The 25,493-nt window shown below is 44.0% G+C and overlaps 3 protein-coding genes across 10 annotated transcripts in view; 1 reads left to right on the plus strand and 2 right to left on the minus strand.

The window, feature by feature from the left end:
• LOC147013440 (bisphosphoglycerate mutase-like) overlaps nt 1-2,045 on the minus strand; it is a 20,455-nt gene extending 18,410 nt beyond the window's left edge. The window contains exon 1 of one of the 3 annotated variants that reach the window (XM_085855285.1): nt 1,907-2,045. The gene's annotated coding sequence lies outside the window, so the exon portion shown is untranslated. The other 2 variants (XM_085855290.1, XM_085855288.1) reach the window with 2 other exon arrangements.
• Nucleotides 1,626-13,012, minus strand: LOC147013442 (uncharacterized). 4 transcript variants are annotated; one of them, XM_085855284.1, is made up of 5 exons: nt 12,863-13,012; nt 10,578-10,719; nt 8,124-8,202; nt 5,519-5,732; nt 1,626-2,901 (listed from the first exon to the last, which is right to left on the minus strand). In XM_085855284.1, exons 2-5 carry the CDS (start codon nt 10,715-10,717, stop codon nt 2,174-2,176), a joined length of 1,161 nt encoding a protein of 386 aa, XP_085711410.1. In that variant the 5' UTR covers nt 10,718-10,719; nt 12,863-13,012; the 3' UTR covers nt 1,626-2,173. The 4 variants fall into 4 exon arrangements, with proteins under 4 accessions (XP_085711410.1, XP_085711408.1, XP_085711409.1 ...); XM_085855282.1 differs by having other exon boundaries at nt 10,500-10,719; XM_085855283.1 differs by having other exon boundaries at nt 12,849-12,958.
• Nucleotides 13,013-13,526: 514 nt separating this feature from the next.
• Nucleotides 13,527-25,493, plus strand: part of NUP160 (nucleoporin 160) — a 100,667-nt gene continuing 88,700 nt past the window's right edge. Inside the window, exons 1-12 of one of the 3 annotated variants that reach the window (XM_085855276.1) lie at nt 13,527-13,952; nt 15,645-15,741; nt 21,852-22,080; nt 22,217-22,451; nt 22,564-22,642; nt 22,891-23,011; nt 23,328-23,480; nt 23,770-23,838; nt 23,956-24,053; nt 24,214-24,301; nt 24,401-24,469; nt 24,561-24,656. In XM_085855276.1, the coding sequence (XP_085711402.1) occupies nt 13,922-13,952; nt 15,645-15,741; nt 21,852-22,080; nt 22,217-22,451; nt 22,564-22,642; nt 22,891-23,011; nt 23,328-23,480; nt 23,770-23,838; nt 23,956-24,053; nt 24,214-24,301; nt 24,401-24,469; nt 24,561-24,656 (1,365 nt within the window). In that variant the 5' untranslated portion in view covers nt 13,527-13,921. Of the gene's footprint in view, nt 13,987-15,644; nt 15,742-21,851; nt 22,081-22,216; nt 22,452-22,563; nt 22,643-22,890; nt 23,012-23,327; nt 23,481-23,769; nt 23,839-23,955; nt 24,054-24,213; nt 24,302-24,400; nt 24,470-24,560; nt 24,657-25,493 lie in introns of all 3 variants that reach the window. The other 2 variants (XM_085855275.1, XM_085855278.1) reach the window with 2 other exon arrangements.

Here is a 25,493-nt window from a genome sequence, read left to right on the forward strand (position 1 = left end):
TATGCTATAGTTTGGTTTGGGTATCAATAAATGAATCTTCATGTCCAAACCCCTTTTCCTTGTCGTGTTTAATCTCTTGGCAGGTGATTTGTCAAAGCACCGACACACAATGGTCTCCTCTTTTGTTGAGAAATCTCAAATGCATATGGGACAGTTAGTTTTACATCCCCATTTGAAAGATGGCATTCTCCAAGAAGCAGCATACCCTTGAGGCAGCGAGTGAACCAAATCGGTAGTTTTAGTCGGATTACACTCGAATGAACAAATCCATGAACAAACAGCAAGGAGGCACGAACACTACCGAGGTGTTTCACAGACGAAGCAAATTTGACTCCACTTAATCCATCCATCGGGACCATACCCTGTACAGGGCGTCGGTGCTGCTGAAGCACTCTCCTTGGCTATTGGGCACAATCCTGGATGGGGCACCACTCCCGACGCAGGATACTCAAATGGCTCAATCATCCCAGCAAGCTGGTACTCATTTTGCTAACCTCACAAGGATGACAGGCTGAGTCAACCCCACCTGGTATTAATTAAACAGCTGAGTGGGATTTGACCCGAGGATCCAAAGCCCAACACCAGGCATACTCTGCTTAATGGATGGAATCAACAGGACGTTGAGCCTGGTGTTGGTTTAGCGGTTATGGTGGTGGCTTGGGATCCTAGGGTCCTGAGTTCGAGTCCCGTTTCCCGCTGAATTAACACCAGGGGGTTGACTCAGCCTGTCATCCTGAGATTGGTGAAATGAGCACCAGTGTACTGGTAATAGGGGCATCAGAGGCATGGCTGCGCCCCTAACCAATGATGCAACTATCTGCCAAAAAGGCAGCACACGATGGGAACAGGACTTTGATCGAGGTATGTTAACTGTCATGGGAAGCAAGAAGAAGCTGACGTTTTGGTGTTAACCCTTCCTCTTTTGCTCTGATGAAGGGTGTAGTAAATGCCCGAATTGCTTCTGCTAAGCTTTCCATGGTGGTTGGCATACCTCGATCAACGTCCTGTTGATTTCATTCTTGGTTCGACCTGTCCACCGGCGCAGATCGACACCAGCCGTCTCCAGTAAGACTAGTTTCTTCATTTGATTCTGCTCATCTGCCGAGACCTAACGGGATGAGGTGCATTCAAGCCGATAAGCAATGAGCCACGGCATCAACACGTTTTAATGATCTGCAGACATTGCATACCTTGGAATCATTTTTGCAAGGGTTCTGCTCGAACCTACCTACATACAGTTCTACATTCTTAAGAACCCCGTGCATCTTCTGTTTTTATTCTTCCTCCAGCCTTTACACTCATCTTCCACCACCGAATGTTTTTTCTTACCTGTCCCCCCCGAACCCCCCACTCTCATAAACAATCACCTTTCAACCATTCCCTTCAAATCGACCCCCACCGCCTCCTCTATCTCCATCCGGTGAGATCCAGGAAGGTATTATTGCATAACTTGTGGATCAATGACACCAAAAGCAAAGACGTTTTCAGCAAAATAAACGAGCCAACAACGGAGTGTTCCAAAACCCATCGAGAACCCGATGAAGGATTTCTCCTTTCGGAATAACAGGCTGAAATGAGCACGTCTCAACACCGCACGCCGGATCATTGAAAAATGTCACAGTCGGTACGAACAACATCACATTTATTATATTTACAACACCGACAGAGAAAAGATCAAATGATGAAACAACTCTCCATCATTCTCTTCCTTGTCCATAAACGGTGCGAAACATTCAAGTTTCAAGTTTCAATTTGTATTTTTGGAATCCCCCTTTTGGAACCCCCCTCTCCCCCCTTGCTCTCCCCCACCAAGTTATTAAACTTTCATTCCTTTAACTTTTCCACATTTTCTCTCCAATGGAGAGATTTTTTTTGAATGCACAGATGGCTTAAAACTTGCCCTTACCTTTCTTTTCTTTGTGTGCACTTCTTTTCCCTCTCAATTCAACTGCACTCTAATCCTCTCCATTTGCTGCCTTTTATATCCTCCTCTCATTTCATGTCCGAGTTTGCCAAGCTCTTCTGCTTCTCCAGGTCCTCCCATATTCCCCTCTGTAACCTCCCTCACACACACACACCACTATCCTCAATCCATTTTTCACTTCTCTACTTTCACCCCACCCCCCCCCCCCAATTCGCTTCCAACACCTCCCTCCTTCCCTTTTGGCCCAACCTAAGCTTCTGCTTCTCCCATACCCACCTCTCCCTCATACGCTACTGCTCTGCGATCATCCACTTCTGCCTCTCCTTCCGCATCACTGCCCTTTGCATGACTACTGTCCTCATGCATTAATATTCTGTCATTCTTCAGGACCGTTTCATCCAGTCTCACCTCTTTGCCCTGAAACCATTTTTTATTTCTTTCTGACTTTGGCAGAACTTCATGTCCTTTCTCTCTTTTGTCCATGTAATTATCCTCCTTTCCCTTAATCTCAATGGCTTCCAACTTCTGTTGCTCTTCATTTCTTTCCCTGTTGTCAACTCCCTCCTCAATTCCTCTTTCTTGTAATCCTTCCCACGCCTCTGCTAATACGCCGACCCTTATTCCGAGCTCTCCCACCCACATCATCAATTCTCGCACATTTTCCCTTAGCTTTTCGACCCGCGGCCTTGCTTCCGCCCCAGCGGCAGCCAACCTCAATGCCTTGCTCTTCTCTGCTCTCTGCTCTGCTTCTCTGTCCCTCTTCTGACGCAGCTCTTTCTCGAGTTCCAGAAAACTTCCCTGAAGAGCTGTTGCCCGAGTTTCCGCTCTCTCTCCTGCTAACCTCGCAGCAACAATGGCCTTTAGGCCTTCTGCTAAAACGTTGCCAGCTTGTTTGGCTGCTTCACGCTCTGCCTTGCTCAATCTATCGCTTAGAGCCTTGGCTTTTTCGTCGAGCTCTTCCACTTCACTTAGGAGGCCTGCAGAAGAGAAAATGCAGGAAGAATAGTTAGTTATCATATATGATTACTCTTCATCTCATCTTTCATCACTGCCCCACCCATCCTCCATACTCCTCTTTAACGGTTTGCTTTATTTTTAAACCACACTATAGCCAAGTCCATCATCTAGTAGTACAAGCCTGTGGAAATCTCTCTCCTTCAAAATACTGGAGTCATCTCTGTCTCTTCTTTTTCTCAAATTCATCCCCATGTTTCCCATGTTTTTTTTACTTAATCTTGTCCACCTACTTTCTTTCTATGGCTGGGCAATGTCTCCTTTGCATATTAAGTCTTGATTTTGTTTCCAATTTTTGCATTTCCATTTCTTCTCATTTCTTTGAACTCAGCAACAGTTTACTCCATGAAGTCTCCTGCTGCAGAAAAAAAAGTCTCATATTACCATACCTCGACTGATGTTCATCTTCTCGCACTAAGATTCTCTCTTGTTGATAAACATCCAAACAGGATCCAAACTCCTTTCCCACGAACTCGTCTCTTTAAACGAGAACAGCCACTCGGTAGAGCACGTACCTCCACCAGGCTGATTAGTTTACGTCTTGTATCCCACTGATAGGCTGGATCTGGATTTGGACCTCAACGAAAATTTTAATCGGTTTGTTCTCGTCACCGAGCTAACTAATCCACCAAGTTTCGTCCGAATCAGTCCATAACTTTTTCAGATATCATGATATATATCGTTTTAGTCCCATCTCTCAATGGTGAAGAATCACTTGAAAAATTCTCAGATCCGGATCCGCAATGTCACCAAAATTAAGCGTTACTGTCCTTGACCAATCAACTACAGACACAAAAATATTGCTTGAAAACTGTGGCCAAAAGGTGTGACAAACAGACAAACACAACAGACCAACATACTTGGCCAAAAAAAAAAAAACATTTTTCACCAAGTAACAAACATAGGCGAAAACATATTTCTCTTGCCACCCGTCCACTTGCGGTGGTGAAGGTAATGAAGTCATTACTGAATCCTGTTCTGTCATCTTTTGTCGTTTCTTTCCTTCCAATTCTCAATCCACATGTTTTATAAATAATAAATAGTTCAATTGCATCTTATACAGTTCCATCCTGATTTAAACAAGCCATAAAAATCCCGATCTTCAAGAAACCTTACTTGGACTGAGATTAGATTTAAAATTACACGCTCACTTCTCTTTAACCTTCAACATCTAGGATTCTTGTACTTGCTGTTGCCATTCAACGGCGACGGTACTTGCACCAGCATCGTCTTTTAGAACCTTTACCGCCTGGTTTTAAATATATACACAACACTGAGACTGACCTGCTGAAGGCTACAAACTGTATCCTGTATAATAGAGACCAAGGATCGACTTCAGTAATAATACTTCTGAACCTATCTCCCTCCTACTTTTGACACAGGTAGCAACACCTGCTCCCTTAGGGAGCAGCCTTGGTGGGGGGCAGGGGGAGTGGGGGTGGATAGTGTGGGAAGTGGGGCAAATATTTTTTGTGCCATAGCTAATAATCCTCCCTGTCTGCAGCAGGGGTCAGTAAACCACTTACACTGTGGCACATGTACAGGCAAAAATTGTAAGTAGTCTCCACCCTCTCATGGTGGTGGGGGGGGGGAGGGGTGTTCTTTGTGCCCATGACCCGACCATGGGTACTAACAACACATATGCAAAATTTGGTGGAGATCAGCCCAGCCTTGTTTTTTCTTCTGTGATTTTCAGACATATTTACACACACATACAGAGAATTGCCTTATTAAATATAGTAGGATTCATCAATCTGCAAATCTGCAAATCTATTTTCCGCCATTTGCATAATGTTTCCCAAATCAGATCATGCCTGAATCATGAGAAGACAACTGAAACTTTGGTTCATGCTCTCATAACATCACGTTTTAATGATTGCAATTCCCTGTTTGTTTGTCTGCATCTTCTCCCAGACATTCGCAACTTGTACGGAATACAGCAGCCAGGCTCGGAAATTCAACCACATCATTACAATTCTCCTAATAATCTTTAAAACTACTGCACTATTTATATATATATATATATATATATATATATATATATATATGTCACATATAATTGGTTCCTGTTGTTATATTTGACCTTATTACACCTGACACCCCTGCAAGGAAGTTTCGGTCCAGCACCAGTAATGTTCCGGTTTTCTCCCGCACCAAGATGAAGACGTTTGTTGATTGAGAATTGTAGCGTTATGCTCGGAGACTGTGGAATGCCTTCTAAAATCCCAGATTGTGGAACTCTCTGCCTTTTAAAATGCAGTCTCATCAGTCAGTTAAAAAAAAATAAAAATATATATATATATTATTGTATACAAAGTCGAGGCTCATTGAGGAGCCAGAACATTTTATGGTTGCTTCTTATTTCTACCCTTGTTTGTGTTATTTAATTTTCTTTAATTTTTATTCATGTTTTTTTATATTTTTACTCTTCTTCGAAAAGCAGTTTTTGTATGTTTTTTTTTAATAATCATTTTTTAATAACCATCATTTAAAAGAAAAATTAGGAGATAAGCACTCTTCTTTATAGTTAAAAAATAAATTGAATCGATTTATTTTATCCTCATCCAACTTTCACTTCACCTTCGAGTCTTCTCAGGTCTGTTCTCGCCGTTAACAGTTTGACCTCCAGACCTGAGGACCGACACATCGCCATGTCTTGCACTTCGTTAGCTCTGCGCATTGCTCGCGCAAACAATGCCCTGCATCTCGCACCTCGTGAACCTTGAACCAACAATGGTCCAGTACCAGGATCGGTGATGAGAAAAGAGGAGAGATGTTTCTCCAGCAAAGACACCTGAAAAGAAAAAAAAGGGCAACTTTCTGCTTCATTCGTGACTTTTAATGCTTAATTTTTTTTTTCTTTTGGTTATTTCTCTTGCTACCTGTAAACAAATTTACCTTTCAAATCTAACATTATGGTGAATGCATCCGGACAGGATATCTAAACAACAACAAAAGCTAGCTAAAAGGTATCGCACTTCATATTGAAGCTCTTCTTGGAAAGTTGAGGTGTGTAGAGGGGTGTGTGTGTTTTGTGTGTGTGGGGGAGGGGCAAAGGGTGAGGGTTTGAGCCAAGCACTGAGGCCTTGCCCATACATTCTGTTTAAACCACCAAAAAGGCTTGGAGGCCTGCACTTTCAGGAAGCTGTAGCCCAAGGTGGTGCAACCTGCAAACCACCAACCAAGCTCAATTCGTCCGGATGATTAAAGTGAAGCACAATCCAATTGTTTAAACAATTGAAACAATCCAATTGTTGAGGCATTTTATCCCGAGATGACCCTCAAAAAATTTCATACTGATCGGATGTGGCATTTTACATATGCAATTATGACGTCATAACGAGGGCACCATTGACGTCACAAAAAAAAATTTACACTCGTTCCCGATGAGGAGTACTTGTCGTGTGCCAAGTTTCAAATTTTTCCTTAGTGCGGTTTCAGAGATACAGAGGTCCAAAGTTTTTCTGTATTTCCAATACGGCTACCACACCCTGTGACCTATGACGTCATAATTATCATTGAAACATTCTACATGAGTAGTCGCACCAATGGTGAAAATTCCGTCTCAATCCGACAAGCAGTTGCGGAGAAAAACATGAAAGTTCTACGCGGACAAACAAACAAACAGACAGACAGACAAACAAACAAACAAGAAGACGATGGCGTGCAGAGCACGATACTTGCAAAATCCATAAAACAAATTTGACCTGAAAAATAATTGGTGGTTGAATTCAATGACCAAATATGCAACTCCTCTTTAAATTTCAAGTCAATTGGTGAAAATTGACAATTTTAGAAATTCGGCCTATGTTGACCTTTTGGACTACTTTGATCTCGAAAAGAATTGGTGGTTGAATTCAGTGACCTGATAAGGAAATCAATCCTCTTCAAATTTCATATCAATCGGATGAAAATTGAGGATTTTAGAAATCTCACCTAGGTTGTTGACCTTTGGCCTGTAGTTACCTTTTGGTCAATGATGACCTCAAAAATAATCGGTTGGCTGAATTCATCGACCTGAAATATAAATCCTCTTCAAATTTCAAGTCAATTGGATGAAAATTGAGGATTCTAGAAATCTCACCGAAGTTGTTAACCTTTGGCCTATGTTTACCTTTTGACCTCAAAAACAATAGGCTTTTTCCTTATGACAAATCTACCATGTGGTGAAGTTCCGTGAACATCAGTTTAAAATTGCAACCTGGAGGCGATAAACAGACAGACAGATCAAGCCGGTAGGTGGACATGGGTAGTCGCCTACCCAATAGAACCTGACGCGATGGGCCCGTTCCATGGGGAATGACCTGAGGATTAAGCACAAGAAAATTCATGATTCTAGCTTCAAGGGTTAATGCTGCAGATTGTTTTTTCGTTAAAATACTCCCACATTTAGAGGTTTTTCGGCCGTTGCTAGGCAATGGAGGGGTCCATAGCAACGGTTCTTTCTCACACATAACGAGGACATACCATGAACCTACCATACCAGTTTCATGTATATCTGACTCATAGTCTCTGAGATATAACAAACTTCGTTTTTTTTTTATTGTTTTCAACCAGGGTTCATTCAAAGTTATCTTCTCCGACAGTTTTCATAGGATCCGGCTGGAAATTTTTGACAATATGGCTGAATGTACTGCCCACAGTCGCTCGTGGCCCGATTTTTGATTTTCGGGAAAATAAATTGTTTATGATTTTTCAAAAATTTTAGACCCGTTGCTAGGCAATGGTGGTGTCCATAGCAATGGTTCTCATTTGCACACAACTAGGTCATGGTATGAACCTACCAACCAAGTTTCATCGAAATCGCCATTGTATTAACTGAAATCGCCATTTTAAATACTGATAATAAGGGTAGAACAAATCTCAAAATTATTTTATTTTTTTTCGACTAGATCGACTACCCAATAACAAAATCGACTAAACAATACACTTAAAAAAATCTTCGATTTTGGAAATAACAAACGGACCCAAATGCCATACCCTCTCCTCTGGCGAGGGTAATAAGCTCTTGCATTATTAGCCTAAATCAAGACACAACAAGAAAAAACAACCCCTTCCTCCTCACCCATCCCCAGTACAGTTGCTGCAACCCCCCTTCCTCACAAAAATGCAGTGCAATGACATCATGGCATATTTTTCATGGTAAAAGCAATCTTGCTAATGCTGATCCATCTGTCACTCTTACCTTCATATCAAGCCTTTCCAATAGCATCCTGTTCTCCTCCTCACTCTCCAATGAAAATGAACCTGGATGCTTCAACCACCTGCATGTAGAAAATAAGTAGATCGTTCCACAATCCATCAGAAACATTGTTGGATCACAAGCAGCACAACACTGGGTAATAATAAAGATTTTCTCGTGCTGAGCCAGATGTTGGCACTCAAAGCTTATTGTGTGGGTGTGTTTATCATATACTTGTATATTTTTATTTGTACTTGTATCAAATTTTTCCTCTGACATTGTCAAAACTATCCATAAAATCCGTAAATGAAAATATCCTGAAACGAAACTCAGTGGTATGGCATATCTGTCAGTCTGTCTGTCTGTCTGTGTCAGGGGAAGGGTGGGGCTTGAACTCCACCAGAGGAATGTCACACCCTCAGCCATAACAGGGATGGAGCTTGGACCACATATATAAAGAGATCATACTGCTCACTCATTCTTCCTTTAATTGATGAATTTATCTGCTTGCAAAATGCAAGCACAATCTTCACTACATACAGTATATATACTAGCGATACCCATGCACATGCACGGGATAGCAGTACAACATAGCTGGTAGCAGACGACAGACCGTACATGGGGAATGACAAAAATAAGCATTGTGCAAAATGCAAGTGGTACTATGGAATGCCAAGACTTCCCAAACATTGTTAGCATGTCCACTAAGTGCCACAACAATTTCATAGGGATCGTGTGACGACGAGCCGAGTTTTTAGTGTGCAAGCTTGGTAATATATATATATATATATATATATATATATATATATATATATATATATATATATATATATATATATATATATATATCCTAGTGTTGGCGCAGTGGTTAGGGCAGCGGCTTGGGATCCAAAAGGTCCTGAGTTCAAGCCCCGTTGGGCCACTGAATTAATACACCAGGGGGTTGACTCAGCCTGTCATCCTTCCGAGGTCGGCGAAATGAGTACCAGTATACTGGCCCGGTGTATACCCCGGTTAAAATAAGTGTACCAAATCCCTGTGTCGTAAGAGGCGACCAGGGTTGCGTCAGGAAGGGCATCCGGCGTAAAACATGTGCCAAATCACTATGCAGATCATACGGATGATCCGCTGTGGCGACCCCTAACGGGAGCAGCCGAAAGAAGAAGAAGAAGAAGAAATATATATATACATACATACATACATACATACACCAGCAAATACCATTCGTCGCTTCACTGACGGTAATACAAATGGGGGGGGGGATAAAAAGAGGGGGGAAGAAGGAGAGAGGGTGGGGGAGAGAGATTGGAGAGAAAGGAGAGAGAGGAGGGAGGGAGAGTGAGGTGGGATGGGAGATGGAGGAGGGATGGGGGAAGGGAAGCTGGATGTGTGGTGGAGCGTTAATTACCGTCTGGACGTGTCCGGAGAGAAACACCACCGAGAACGCGTCCAGAGACAAACACCGCCCAGACGCGTCCGTCCAGAGACAAACACCGCCCAGAAATAGGCTTAGTTATTAAAAAAAACTTTTTTTAAAATCAGATTTTACAACAGATTTTGACGCTTATTTTGTCAGGATGATATCCGATCTTCAAAACCGAAATAATATTTTGATGACATACTTTAATTCGTCTGCGAGAGTATATCGTGGGAAATCGTATCGTATAATGCATGAAATTGCTCCAAGCTCTTAATTTGAAAACTATAGTACTTATAAAAGTACTATAGTTTTCTTATAAAAGTTAGACTTATAAAAGTGATGTACACAATGATTCGTAACCATGATGAACAATCATTCGATAATATGAGTGAGGAAAGTGGAAAAAAAACTTTATTGTTAAGAAATCATTGCGGCCTGTTCCAAGTCAAGGCATGGTTGAGCAGGCCGAAAAAGATGGCAGCTTCAGACCCCAGCAAGGTTACCCAGAAACCCCTTAAGACCCCAGAGAGTGAGGTTGCCGAGGATCGCCTGATAAAGGATATAATTAAATAAGGCCGTTAATTATCTTCAAAAGGGGTGTTTTAATTAACCCAAACACCCAATTTTCACTCTTGCACTTCCTTGGAGTTTTCTTAGTGTGCATGCAAAGTTTCAGGTTGCTAGGTTTCATGGTTTTGGAGTTATGGAGGAGACACACACACTGACACACGTACACATTTATTAGTCCAAATATATATTTTTATACATAATTACATATATATTTTTTTTCAATTACATAAATTTGTGAAAATCCATGTGACTATTGCATACTACCCCTTTTGGGTAGTGATCCACAGGACTACATCATTGAGATCTCTCTTTTACCATTTCTCTTCCCACTTCCCAATCCCCGCATCCACACCACGTTTCTGTTTTTCTTTCACCACCACTCTCCTCACCCTAAACACAGTGCAGAAATGCAACCACCAAGCAAAGCCAACATCCAATGTGAGGCCACCACCCTTTTCACAACTTGCTTTCCTCTTTCCTGTCCTTTCTCGTCATCCTTCTCCAGATTATTCTTCTCCTCCTCTTCTTTGACTGCATGATCTGCCTTGGTGTCCTGTGCAGCAATGCTGTCTTTGTCCATCTGTCTCGCCCTTTTTCGCATTGGCATTTCTGAATGATAAAAAGAGAAAGCGAAGGTTGTTACAAAGAACTTTAAATATTTTTTCCCCCAAACAATATTTTTACAATTCTTCTTCATCTATATGCAGCACAAAGTTGCGGGGAAGCATCATTGGCTGAGGGCACAGCTGTGCCGCTGATGCAGTGCCATCTGCAGGTTTGGGGAGGAATTTGTAATTTGTTCATGGTGCTGGTGATAGCTCGCCTACTCTTCGTCAAGTACACCATGGGATATTCTACGTCCACCAACGAATGCTGGCAGACAGGACGCCCAGTTTAATGTCCATCCGAGGAACGGAGCACACATTGATGAATCACCTTGCCTGTGAAACACCGGGATGACAGGTTATAGCCATGTGGGGATGCAAACCCAGGCGAGACAGCTTAGAGGTGAGTGTGCGTACCTCGAGGGCATTGAGGCCATCCTGCCAGCCAATTTTGACCATTGAAATGATGCTTTTGAAATTGTCTATTGGAGGTCTGCTTTGCACCATGCAAAACAAGGAAAGGCCGATCTTTCAGGCGTCAACCCTTTGTTGGAGCAAAGGGTTTCATCAACATCATTTCTTCATTATATAAATAGCCATCCTGAGCTCGACTAATTCTTTCTTCTTGCAAAAGTTTCACCACATCTCATGACGTCAAATTAAAAGTAATTGGAAACTTTTGAATTCTCTGCAGAAGTTTCACCACATCTCATAACGTCAAAATAAAAGTTATTGGAAATTTTTGTATTCTTTGCAGAAGTTTCACCACGTCTCATGACGTCAAATTAAAAGTAATTGGAAACTTTTGTATTCTCTGCAGAAGTTTCACCACATCTCATGACGTCAAATTAAAAGTAATTGGAAACTTTTGTATTCTTTGCAGAAGTTTCACCACGTCTCATGACGTCAAATTTAAAGTAATTGGAAACTTTTGTATTCTTTGCAGAAGTTTCACCACGTCTCATGACGTCACATTAAAAGTTATTGGAAACTTTTGTATTCTTTGCAGAAGTTTCACCACATCTCATGATATCACATTAAAAGTTATTGGAAACTTTTGTATTCTTTGCAGAAGTTTCACCACGTCTCATGACGTCAAATTAAAAGTTATTGGAAACTTTTGTATTCTTTGCAAAAGTTTCACCACATCTCATGATATCACATTAAAAGTTATTGGAAACTTTTGTATTCTTTGCAGAAGTTTCACCACATCTCATGACGTCACATTAAAAGTCATTGGAAACTTTTGTATTCTTTGCAGAAGTTTCACCACATCTCATGACGTCAAATTAAAAGTTATTGGAAACTTTTGTATTCTTTGCAGAAGTTTCACCACGTCTCATGACGTCAAATTAAAAGTTATTGGAAACTTTTGTATTCTTTGCAGAAGTTTCACCACGTCTCATGACGTCACATTAAAAGTTATTGGAAACTTTTGTATTCTTTGTAGAAGTTTCACCACGTCTCATGATGTCACATTAAAAGTTATTGGAAATTTTTGTATTCTTTGCAGAAGTTTCACCACGTCTCATGACGTCAAATTAAAAGTTATTGGAAACTTTTGTATTCTTTGCAGAAGTTTCACCACGTATCATGACGTCAAATTAAAAGTTATTGGAAACTTTTGTATTCTTTGCAGAAGTTTCACCACATCTCATGACGTCACATTAAAAGTTATTGGAAACTTTTGTATTCTTTGCAGAAGTTTCACCACGTCTCATGACGTCACATTAAAAGTTATTGGAAACTTTTGTATTCTTTGCAGAAGTTCTCAATAACGTTGAATGATATGTTATGAGAACTGTGTTTGGCCATTGTCTATACTATTGGAGATGTTTTAATGACATGGGAATTCTTCCATTGGTTACAAATGTCCTTGTAACTCTTGTGAAACACACTGATGTTTACTCAGGTCTTTGTCCAGCATGATATTGATGAACAAGTTCCACTATGAGCCTTCGATCTATATAAAAAAAGACAAAAATGAAATCAATGAATAAAATAAATACATAGGATTTTAAGAAGGGATATTTACTCAAAGGTGTGCTTGCTGATCTTGTAATTTAACGACCATATTATGTTGTTATTAAGTAGGAACACACATGAATTCGTCACAAACATAATATCACACACTTCGGTTCACAAACCTCACGTCTTCCTTTTTCTCTGCTTTCTTCATTCCAACGGAGATACCCTCTTCGGTCTAAACTCCAAAGTAACAAATCCCAACCAAAAAAAAAAAAAAAAAAATGATGACCAGTTCTTGACCAATCAGAGCGCACAATCAGGAGAGAAAAACTTGTCATCCAATCAGAAGGCGCAGACTTTAAACCGGGTGGACATTTTAGCCAATGAGGGGGCAGCGTTTCCGCGTTCGTCAACATCGATCGTTCCTGCGGATGCCAGGCACGTGGACACTCGGACCGAACCATTTTGGGAACAGGGAACCTCGTTCATCGGAAAAAAACAACAACAACAACAACAACAACAATTGTGCCCAACGTGGTGTGTGTGTTGCAAACACACGATTTATACACATTTTGAGGATTTCATCAATAAATGTAAATTATTTTGTTTCGTACTGATTTGTAATTTTTTGGGGTAAAAATACTTTTTTACGGTGCTTTTTTTATTATTTTTTTTATTTTTACAAATGACTCGTTTTCATGAGGTAAGATGGACAAAAGTTACTTGGCGGGAAAGAAAACGGCAAGCGTCGTTGGAAGTGTCACTGGTTGCTCGTCTCGTTGGGTAAGAAGAAGAAGAAGAATCTGGAGGAGAAGAGGAAGAAGAGGTTGAATCAGAGGAAGAAGAAGAGGAATCAGAGGGGGGAGAGGAAGAAGAAGACGACAGAAATTTCTGAGCTATTAATTTATTTATTTATGTATCGAAAATCCAGTTCATCGGAGTATTGAGCTCACGCCCCTTCCTTAACACTTCCGCTAATATCCAGATAACTTTACTATCTTTTTCAAAAAACTTCTTTCCCTTCCATCCCCAACTATCCCAAGTTCCCGAACCCCTCTCGAGCTCTCTCGACGATCATCTTCGACCTTTTATCAATTTCGGTCAACAGGAAGGAATGTGGAGAAGCCATTGTCCAATTGAGAGACGGCTTTTTACCCTGACCAATCAGCGGGGCTGTTACTAACGACAGTGATGGCGGGAAGGCGAATACGCGATATGGACGACATGGCTGTCAACACATGGTGGCAAACACCGCTGTTGGGCACAGAGGTGACCACGTGGAGGGACGTGTTCGTCGATGCGGGTTAGTGTGTGTGTGTGTGTGTGTGTGTGTGTGTGTGTGTGTGTGTGTGTGTGTGTGTGTGTGTGTGTGTGTGTGTGTGTGTGTGTGTGTGTGTGTGTGTGTGTAGATTGTGATTGTATAAGAGGTTCAAGTGCGAGTTCGGTTTTCCTTCTTCAAATCGTCCCTCCTTCGGGATCGATGGATGTCACATCATAAATGGGATCAAATCGGATCATTAATTACTAAAAATCATCAATCAACCAATTTAGAGGTTACCGCACCGTTTCACAGCTTGTTATATATATATATATATATATATATATATATATATATATATATATATATATATATATATATATATATATATAAACACAAACGCACACACACACCCACGTACACACACGTACACACACGTACACACACGTGCACACGTACACACGTACACACACGTGCACACACACACACACACGTACACACACGTACACACACCTGCACACACGTGTACACACGTACACACACGTGCACACGCACACGTACACACATGTACACACACGTGCACACGCGCACACACACGTACACACACGCGTACACACGTACACACACACACACGTACACACACACACATACGCGTACCCGCGCACACACACACGCATACACACACACGTACACACACACGTACACACACGCGGACACACACCCGTACACACACACACACGTACACACACACACGTGTGCACACACACACACGGACACAGACACATACACACACAAACACGTACACACACACACACACACACACGTACACACACACGTACACACACACACACACGTACACACACACACACACACACATGTACACACACATGTACACACACGTGCACACGCGCACACACACACACGTACACACACGCGTACACACGTACACACACATGTACGCACACGTACACACACATGTACGCACACGTACACACACACATGTACGCACACGTACACACACATGTACACACACGTGCACACGTACACACATGTACACACACCTGCACACGCACACGTACACACACACATGTACACACACGTACACACACGCGTACACACACGTGCACACACCTGCACACACGTGCACACGTACACACACACATGTACACACACGTGCACACGCGCACACACGCGTACACACACACACACACGTACACACACGCGTACACACACGTGCACACACACACACGTACACACACGTGCACACGTACACACACCTGCACACACGTACACACGTGTACACACGTGCACACACACACACACGTACACACACACATGTACACACACACACACGTACACACGTGTACACACGTGCACACATCTGCACACACGTACACACGTGTACACACGTGCGCACACACACGTGCACACATGTACACACGCACGTACACACATACACACACACACACGCACCTTATTCTGAGGTGATTTGAATTGAGAATCCGTCCTGGTATTCCCTTCCGTTCATCATCCTCAAAGCCGCGCTACATCCCAACTGTGTATCACGTGACGTGGCCATGTCCATTATTTAATTTTGTGATATGACTGTGTAAACGTGTTATGTTACATTTATTGTTGTTTTGTGGGTTCTATATAGAGTACAAATTAATTAATTGGTTGTTTCAAATATATATAATTTGCAGGGTTACCACCTCCACCTGGAACTTGGAAGTTTCCTGAGAGTGCTGGAGGCTGTTGCTACGGTGACGGTGTGAGCCTTGGGAACCGTGTCATGCATTGGTGAGAAACCAGTTGAAATAAAATATAAATGGTTTCTCTGCCGGCTTCAAAGATATTGTTACGGCTGTGGAAATTCGCAATTCACCATAAAGGGTCCTTAGATCACTTATGACGCTAAGTTTCTGTGCAGATATTTCCCCACCGTTGTTTAAAGGGAATTTGTGTGATTCACCGGGCTGCGACTCTTTGAGATAACCGTTTTTCTTTTCTATAGTTATTTTGAACAAACCTCCACGCAAGCAACAAGCCACGTTGAAAACCGTCGAACGAAAAAGGGAACCAAAAGAGTTCCCTTTTGGGCGCGCGGATTTTTTCCCGCCTATTTTTCCCCACGCTTAATGTGAAGGAAAAGGGGAGAGCAGCTCGCCGCCGATTGGTGGATGAACAGCGTGAGGCGGTCGGGGTGAGGAACGCCCCTTTTCAGGAACCTTCTTGAAGGGAGGTGGAGCCGAAAACGGGGAGGAGCGAAGGGCAGAGCCCTGCGCTATAAGGTGGACCGCACGCGGGGCTCACTCTCTCTCTGTCGGGGTCAAGTGCTCCTCTCTCTTGGTGGCCAGGGTCGAGCTCCCTCTCACTCTCTGTCTGAGTCGTCGACGTCGTTCTCTCTCTGGTCCATGAGCTCTCTCTGTCTGGGTCGTCGACGTCACTCTCTCTCTGGTCCTGAAGCCCCTTCTGCCCTTCGGTCCTTCCTTGTTGGTTGTGGGTCGTGGAAGCAATGCCGGAGAGAACTCGATGAGTTGGTACTTAGGTAGATCGAATTTGGCGAGCAACCCTATCCTGCGTGGGTGGGCAATTGGCACGATCGTGGTGAGGTGAAACCCCCACCCGTGAATGGCTCCTGGCGGTAGTTCCAGGAGGGTCACGACTGAATTGTCCGTCCGGTGGGCGACGCGGTTGCGATTGGACTTGCGCAATCGCTCGCACGCTAGGCGGGCCAGAATTCGTAACAATATTGTTGCGAATTCGCACCCGCCGGCGTGCGATCGGCCGCTCGACTCGAATTGCGGCCGCCTCGCCCACCGGAACGGACAATTCTGTCGTGACCCTCTCGGAACAACGCCGGGAGCTAGTCACGGGTGGGGGTTTAACCCCACCACGGCCGTGCCAATTGCCCACCCATGCAGGATAGGGTTGCTCGCCAAATTCGATCTACCTAAGTACCTGCGCGGATGGTCGACCGGGCGATCGTACCTCGCCGCAGGCCGACTCCGGACACAAACCGCTTAAGTGGTCTGTTCCGTGCTATCGGGATAACCGAGCGGTGTTATCGTCGGCCTCGACGGTTCCGATTAGTTATCGGGCGTTTTAAGCCCACTACGAGCCCTTTTATGTGAAGCAGGATGGCAGGTCAATAAAGAAAAGACGAAGGGAAACGGGAAAACAGTTCACACAATGCACATTTATTACGCGACACACGGAAAGCACACATATACAGCCAAACAGTCAGAATGCACCTATATCAGGTAAACAAAAGAAACAACGACGCAGAGTTGCAACCGAATACGCATACACATGGAAACACTTGCACAGTTCTACTTTACAGACGGCGCCACACACATTCCCTCAAAAGCAAAGGAAAGAAGCCACCCTCATAGACGAGGGGGGCAGAAGGGCCTGTAGGCCAATATGTGCGTGGGACCTGAAGGAGCGGCCAGGTCCGCGAGACCGGGTGGGTCCTACCCGCGTCCTCGTGACTCGTTGGCGGACGAGCCGCAGACGTGGCTGTGCCCCGACTTCGTGCTCCTTCGCGGGTTTCGTTGGCACGACGTGTGGAGTGGGGTGGGAACGGGGCCCCCTTTGTCGCACTATCTCAGCGCTGGGGAAAAGGGGGAATTGTTGATGCTCTGGGGGAGGGAGAATGGCTGGCTGGCTTAGGTCCCGCGACGAGCGATCTCCCACCGCGACCTCGTCGCCGACCGCCGTCCTTCTCGCCTCGGACCCGAGCTCCTTGGCCTCTTCCCCCAACTCTCCTCAGCTGATTCAGAACCCAACTCGATGCCTTCGCCACCCGACTCCACTCTCTGCCACACTCCACCGCTGCCACACTCCGCCCGATGACTCTCTTACCAAAACTCTCACTCTCTGCCACGATTCGCCTTGCGCTTGTCGTTTTATAGGCCGGCAGGAGAACCAATATGCAAATTTCAGGATTAAGATGAGCTCGGGGGCGGAGCCACGCTCGCCCATTGGACGGAGGAAAAGTGGGCGTGAACCTCCCCTGATCCTAGAATTTGCATATTTCGATTTCACACGGACGCGCCTGGAGGCGGGGCCAAGCCGCTCCGCACTTGCTGATTGGACGGATCAGAAGTGGGCGGGTAGCATTCTTGATCCGAATTCTCCCTCGGAAAGGCCGCTATTTGCACTCACGGCTCAGTGCGTATCGCTTGAACGAGCCCAAGACAGCCTGACGCTCAGTGTTCACAGGTGGTGCGGGAATGGCCGTAGAAGGAAAGAGGTGGGGGTGGTGGAGGGTTTTTGGTGGCGGTTTGATGGTTATGGCGGTTGAGACGTGGTTGGTTCAAAATAAAGATAGAACAGAAAAACGGCAATCTCAAAGCGTTGCAGCCCGAATGAATCACATAAATTCCCTCTACAACGGCTTTGGGGCTAACTACACATGTACTTAGAGTTATCTCACCTACGGGACCTGAATGGTGGTTTGCGAATTTCCACAGCCGTAACAATATCATAAATCTCATGATGTGTAATTGTGACACATTTTGCAGTAAAGTATGAAGATGAGAAAATCATTTTCTGTATAATAATTTATTGTATGCCCTGTACGGACAATTGTCGACCGGCTTTTAATATTTATTATTATTTTTTTTTACCTGCTGGTGAGATGCCTGTGGTTTTATTTATTTATTTATGTCATTACCTTGCACACAATCAGCAAACTTTCAAAATGCCAAAATTGATGATGTGCAACGTCATTTCATCGAAATTCCCAAAGCTATGCCCGGCTCTAAGTTTGTCACGTTAGTAAGTAAAGGCGTACCGATACATATCGCAATACCTGGAGCATCGAACGAGAATATACATCATTGCATCATATTGTCCACACACACCTCCACGCTGGATCCACCTCGACTCGGTCAAGTTTTTTTCCACGAGAGGCTGGTAAGGTGAGCGGAGATGACGCCGACTCGCATCATGAGCCGCGGCGATGCTGCACAGAATGTGCCAGTTGCAATCGCTTCTTATGATTGTTCATGCAGAGGGGCATAAACACCGACAGCATACTTGATATCTTCAGAAGACAAGTTTTTACAACATGCGTTGCAAGTAGTTGAACAGTATTTTCACACGTCAAACCAAACAATCATGTTCCATACAACCAGGCATGGAGTTGGAGTTGGAGTGTAAGTGGTGGTTGGGGAGAGGTTTTAAAAATGAATGGAAGGAAGGAAAGGTTGGGGTGGGGTGGAGGGGGTGAGTTGGTGGGGGGGGGGGTGAGCTAAATACATTGAATTAATTATTCTTAAAATTCAATTTGACATTTATTTACAATAAATAAATATATACGCCTCACCATCAGTGCTGACTTTGCCTGTGATGGTCTCTAAAAACAGCTACTGGTTGGACATCCTCCGTCAATCCAAGTCTTTCCTTGGAAAATCAGAGCTAATCACAGTCTACAAGGCCTTTGTCCATAGCTCAATAGAGCACTGCTCTCCATTATGGGTTGGTGCCCCAGCATCACATCTGTCTCTTCCGGATTCTGTGCAATCTAAAGCTCTCAAAATTATTGGAATCTTCGATGATGAGGCTGAAGCACATGGTCTGCTGCTCTGAAGTCTCAGGCAGGTCTGTCGTCGCTCTGTTTTTTAACAATCGATTCTCCAAAATCGCTTTTTCCTCTCTCTTGATCCTCTGACCCTCCCAGGTAACTCCAGGATCCACGCATTCCTCCAGTAGCCCCCTCCTGGTTAAACTTCCAAAATCCAGGCTGACTGTACACCTCAACTGGTTTATTTTTCACTTCTCCCATCTAGGGAACCACCTTCCAGAGGCTGTCCTTTCTCACTCATCCTCCCAGGGACTCGAGCAGGCAGTGCATCTCCATCTCGTCTCATCTCCCATCCTGACCCATGCTCTTTATTACCTCTCCATTAACCCTTCCTAACCGATCTGTGTCTCCCTTTCTGTTGGTATCCCCTGGCCAGTTGTGCCATTGTCTCACCACCCCACTGTCAATTCAACCATGTTCTCACTCTTGTAGAGAATAAAAAAAAGAGCCTCTATGCCACAAAAGACAAATTTATGATAAAGCAACAGATTGACCTGGAAATTAAGCATAAAAGATATGATTAGCTCCACCAACAAAGGTGGATGGAGGTTATGGAGTCACCCCTATTTGTTTGTTTATCTGTCTGTCTGTTTATGAGCGGCCACAGGATATCTCAAAAGGTTATGAACAGATTCGGATGAAACGTGGTGGATTAGTTGGGTCGGTGCCGAGAATGATATTTTTATGCCTTCGCTGACGAAGTTGCCGGAGGCATTGCTTTCTTGTTGTCTGTCTCTGTCTGTCTGTCTGTCTGTCTGTCTGTCTGTCTGTCTGTCTGTCCGTCCGTGATGGGTTTTCGTTACCGCGATAACTTTTCTTTCGCACGATAATCTACGAACGGCTGAAGAGATCGAAGTCAAGCTTGGTACAAGTCTGTATAATGATGCGAAGATGAACTGATTCGATTATGGCGGCAAGAGGTCAAAGGTCAGAGGTCCCGTTAGGTTTAAAATTCTGTGACCGAGCTAACTTGTCAACCAGTGATGTGATTTTGACCATGGTCTAAGTATATATTATGATGCAAAGATGAACCGATTTAGATTTTGGCATCAAGAGGTCAAAGGTCGGGTTATGTCAGGTTAAAATGTGATACTGGTGAAGGCCTGAAGGGATTTAAATCGATCTTCATACAAGTATGTATGGTGAAGCGGGTGGAGGCATATCTGTCGATGTCGCGACGTTGAAAAGTGCCGTTATAATTGTTACAGACTCCAAGGTTTATGGAGGAGCTGCGACAAATCACGTCTACGTATGCAGACAGATTCATGAAACAACACCATACGGGGTACTCTTGACTTTCACTCAAGCATAGCCACTGAGATTGGGGGAAGTGATGTCACTTCCTAGAGCACTCTGCGTACCAGTGCCGTCATCCTTCTGAAATCGCTTTTCTCTCTGCACTCGCTCAGCGGGCAATCAACACGCACGCACGCACACACGCACACACCATTCTGTATACACAAAAGGCCTCGTTTAGCTTTCATACATCATTTTGAAAGTCACATGTTTAGGAAAGAAAACATTCAAACATTATAAAACATTCTGGAGCGTTTCTGTTTGTTTTCTTTCTGGAATAAGGTAAATTGGCATTTGCTGTTGGGTTGTAATTATGCATACAGTAGCAGGGGCTACCTGGCATCACCTAGGGGAGGAGGATACCCAGCACCGCCCGGCTGCGTGAGCCTTTCCCGGTGGTGGTTTTGGGACGTGTTGAACGTTGAAAAACTTTGGCGTTATTGGCCTCACGGTGGTTACTTTTTTGCCTGCGGGCCATTGGCCTGACCCCACAACCCAATATACACTTTATTAATGGCATTTTGTGGCTTCAAAACGACAGTCAAGGCCAACATGTGGTAGCTTAAAACCTTGCCTAGATTCTGAAGTATCTTCACCAAAAAATTGGGGCCTGCTTCCAAAAAAACAGCGTGCTTCGGCCATGAAAGAACAATGTACGAATGCCCAAACGCACAAACACTTACAACTATTTATATCGATTAATTTTCGTTCAAACAGTCTGTTGTTGGGTGAGGCAAGTAAATAAAATAATTAACTCTATGGAGTCTTGAGGGTTTTATTTTTGGAGAAAGTGAGGGTGTTTTTGGGTAATTTCCCCAAACAATGTGGGCACTACAGTCCCGCAAGCTGTGGTAGTTGCTCTGTGCTTCTTGACGTTAAGAAAGTATCACAATGCGATCTTTTATCGAATGATTGCACCCTCAGTAATTAGATATTAATATCGTTTTAAAATGCCAACATTTTAACTTTGTGTGTGACGAGTAATAGGTTTTGATTCACTGACGGAGTGGTGCCAATGCAGGATGGTGTGTCAGGGCTATGTGTGGCTGAGAGAGCGAGGCCTGGATACTGAACTGGATGGCTCAGCAGTGCGACTTTGTTTCCGGGGCTTGAACCCACTGCCCGAGGGCGTGACGCTCGCCAGGGAGCCAGGGGCAACTGCTAAGGACTGTGCGATGGCCCTGCTAGTGGTCACCACGGGAGCAGTTCTGCGCTTCACACTTCCTGCTCCTTCTCCTTCCCAACATGACGTATGAATCGGCTGTTTTATATTTGATTTCCAAACATTTTCAATGAAAATAAAACCGGATTGAACTGAACCTAATTTGAGAGTAGGTGAGAATTTTTGAAACATCTGTCGTCGCCGTTTTGCTGCCTATTCCTTAGGCCCTGAGCTCTGACATCCCATTGACATCGATCCTCTGTGGGCTTTGTCCACCTGACCCTCATGATCCTTCAGGAACATTCCCAATTCCCCCACCGCCTCCACACATACCTGGTGCTCCTTTACCTTCTCCTCCTTCAACTGCCTGGCTCTCACTCGGGAGGCAGGCCCGGTTTGCTGTCGCAACCACAGTGGGAACCATATTGCTGGTAACACTTCCAGCACCAGGAAAGAAAGGTAGGAAAGCATAATTTAAGAGGTAGTTTGGTTTTGATAGTCGTGCAGTAAGTTAGGAGCAGGAAGTGGGTCACTCATTGTTGATTTTTCTCGCCTCTTTTTCTCTTTGCAGATGAACCAAGACAGGTTGAACTTTGTTGTTCTTCTGCAGTTCAACGCTTCTTCACTGGATGGGTCCCGAATGTTAGAGGGTACACTGACCTTCCTCTGTTGCTCTCGGTTACATTCGATGTCACCACTAATCGTTTAAAAATCACTTCTGGAGATGATTGCTGCGCCGGCTTTCTTGGGCAACATTTTGGTTCCTAACCGATGTTTCCCAGAAGCATTTTAGGTGTTCTCCTCTTCCTGCTCGACTGCTTCTCCTCCTGCTTCCCCTCGTTCTGCTCCTTCACTTCTTCTTCCTCATTTTGCTGCTAATATGTGTGTCTTTTCTCAGGAGGGCTGTGGACTCTCCTCTCCCAGGATCCACTGCTGCTCTCTCATCGCACTGCTCATCGACCTGTGAGCTATTGCTGTCATTATCATTCGACCTAAAGCTCAGAGTTTGGAATGTGGATGTGAGCTGCTTTCTTTTATTTCTTCAATGTTTTTTTTTTAATTATTTTTATTCTGATTATTTTTAGTTTACATATTGTTTCCTCTTGCAGTTTTGTGCTTTTTGCATCCATCGGTGGTGTAAGAGTTTATATTTATGATTGTCTTCATCTGCCAACTAACTCGACCTGCAAGCACGATTGTTCACTCATTGCACACTGTCTACCTTCTTGCTCAAGTACTTTTAACTCCCATGCTCTTGCTTTTTAACGTACTGTTTATCTTCAGCCTTGTTACTTTTCCTTATCAATCCACCCCCCCCCCCACCCCACCATTCAGACTGAGAGCTGCATCTCAGAGCTATCTTTGTTAACTTTATTCTCTTCGTCATTGCTGTCTCAACCTCCATCGCCTCGTTTTTGGCTGCGGATCTCCCCAGGACCTTCCTCTGCTCTGTGCCTCGTCGTCCATCTCTCATGGCCGCAATCCTTGGTAGGCTCCTCATACCCTCACACACACACACACACACACACACACACACACACACACACACACACACACACACACACACACACACACACACACACACACACACACACACACACACACACACACACACACACACACACACACACCAATATTTATCGTTTGCTTACTTCCCTCCTCCACTTCTCAACTACATTTTCCTTTCTCATACCCTAGCTGTTTCCGCCCTCTCCTCATACTCAGATACTCTTGCTGCCTGCAACTCATGTGTGTAATCTCTTCCTTGTGAGTGCAGTTTTGCTTGTTGCGTTTGAAGGAGAATGCTACAAAGCTTGTACATATGTTGAACATCTACATGAGACAGGTAAGCAAAATAAAAATGAAAAAAAAAATGTATAAAAAAGGGTGGAATGCGGTGAGGTTAAACAAAGGGGTGCTTTGGGAGGAATTTGAGTCGATCATTTAATTTGTCGATTTGCAGTCAGAGTTACGGGACATTGCTTTGACCCCCGATGGCATCTGGGCTCTCTGGAATGCTGAAGACGGTGGGACAAAGGTTGCTTATGCTGCTTATCCCAGGTGAATTTTGATTTCCCAAACCTTTGTGTCAGCTCTTCATTTTTGCAGTCGTCAGAAGTCAACTATTCTAAATCGCCCTGTTGCTGCAATGGTTTAACTGGAAGTGGTGGGCAAGGCTATTACTGGTGATTGTCGTTGAGCTGCTTCATTAATCTTGCAGTGATGACGATGAAGTCTCGTGGCAAGGAGTCGTGATGTTCCCTTTTCCGTCTGCTCAAATCCACGTCCCGCCTCACCTGGATGCCAGGGTAACTTGATTGTACTGTGTGTTCGCCTTGTCAATGCCATGTGCGTAGTTGTGAGTTCAGGTGATGAAGATGATAATCCACTTTTCTTGCCCCCCACAGGAATCGTACATGGATTACATATTTGAACCGGGAAGGTTCTGTCGGCAGGCTCTGAATCGGGCTCTCCTGGTCAGCTTTAGTCGAGCGCACGAGAGTGTGGGCGAGTTTGTGTACAACGTGTGTTTCTTCCGTTGACCATTGGCATTCCTGCATGTTTCAGATCTTCCGCAGGGGGAAGGACCCTGAGAAAGCTGGGATCACCGCATGGACATACTCGCTTCTGCGCAGGAACATTATCACGGCTGTTGAGGGTGAGGTAAGAGCAGGTGGAAAGGGTTTGATGTCTCCAATTGTTGCACTATAACCGGGGCAGAGTGAATCGTACATACTCTATTGGCTCCATTTCAGCATCGTGTAATGCCACCTGACTAGTTTATATTTTTGATTTACTCAAATGATCCAAAATATGCATGAAAAAAAATAAAACCTGGTTTATAACACAAAATCGAACGGCACACGAGAGAGCGCATACCTCCGCCAGGCTTAACATTTCAACTTTTATATCTCCCTGATAGGCCGGATGTGCATCTGAACCTGAACCAAAATCAAATCGGCTTGTTGATGCCACCGACCCAACTCGTCCATCAAGTTTTGTCAAAACTCGTCCACAACTCTTTGAGATATCGTGCTCTATATAGTTTTTGGCCCCATCTCTCAATGTTGAAGAATTGCTTGAAAAATTCTCGAATCCGGATCATCTCGTCACACACCAAACATGCCCACCAAGTTTCGTCCAAATTGGTCTATCACTTTTTGAGATATCGTGAGTTATCCTGCTCACAGACGGAAGTGAAAACATAACCTCCGTCCACCTTCGGTGGCGGAGGTAACAATACACTTTCCACTGAACAAGGCTTTGATTTGTGGTTAATAAAAAGCTGGAAGTGCATTGTCTGTGTGTTCAGTGTCATTGACTTTGATTGCACGATCGCTTTCTGGTGTGTAGCAGTATTATCCCAGGTTAATGAAAAACAAAAAAAATCTTCTTGGATCACGTGAAATGTTTAAATGGTTGCCTCAAAAAATAAAATAAATAAAAAGCACCTGTCAGCATTAAAAAAAAATTTTGGATTCATGTCATTAATTAATAATA

This window comes from Eptatretus burgeri, chromosome 14 (assembly GCF_056783735.1).
Source record: "Eptatretus burgeri isolate ZD-2024b chromosome 14, Ebu_testis_v1, whole genome shotgun sequence".
Lineage (NCBI taxonomy): Eukaryota > Metazoa > Chordata > Myxini > Myxiniformes > Myxinidae > Eptatretus > Eptatretus burgeri.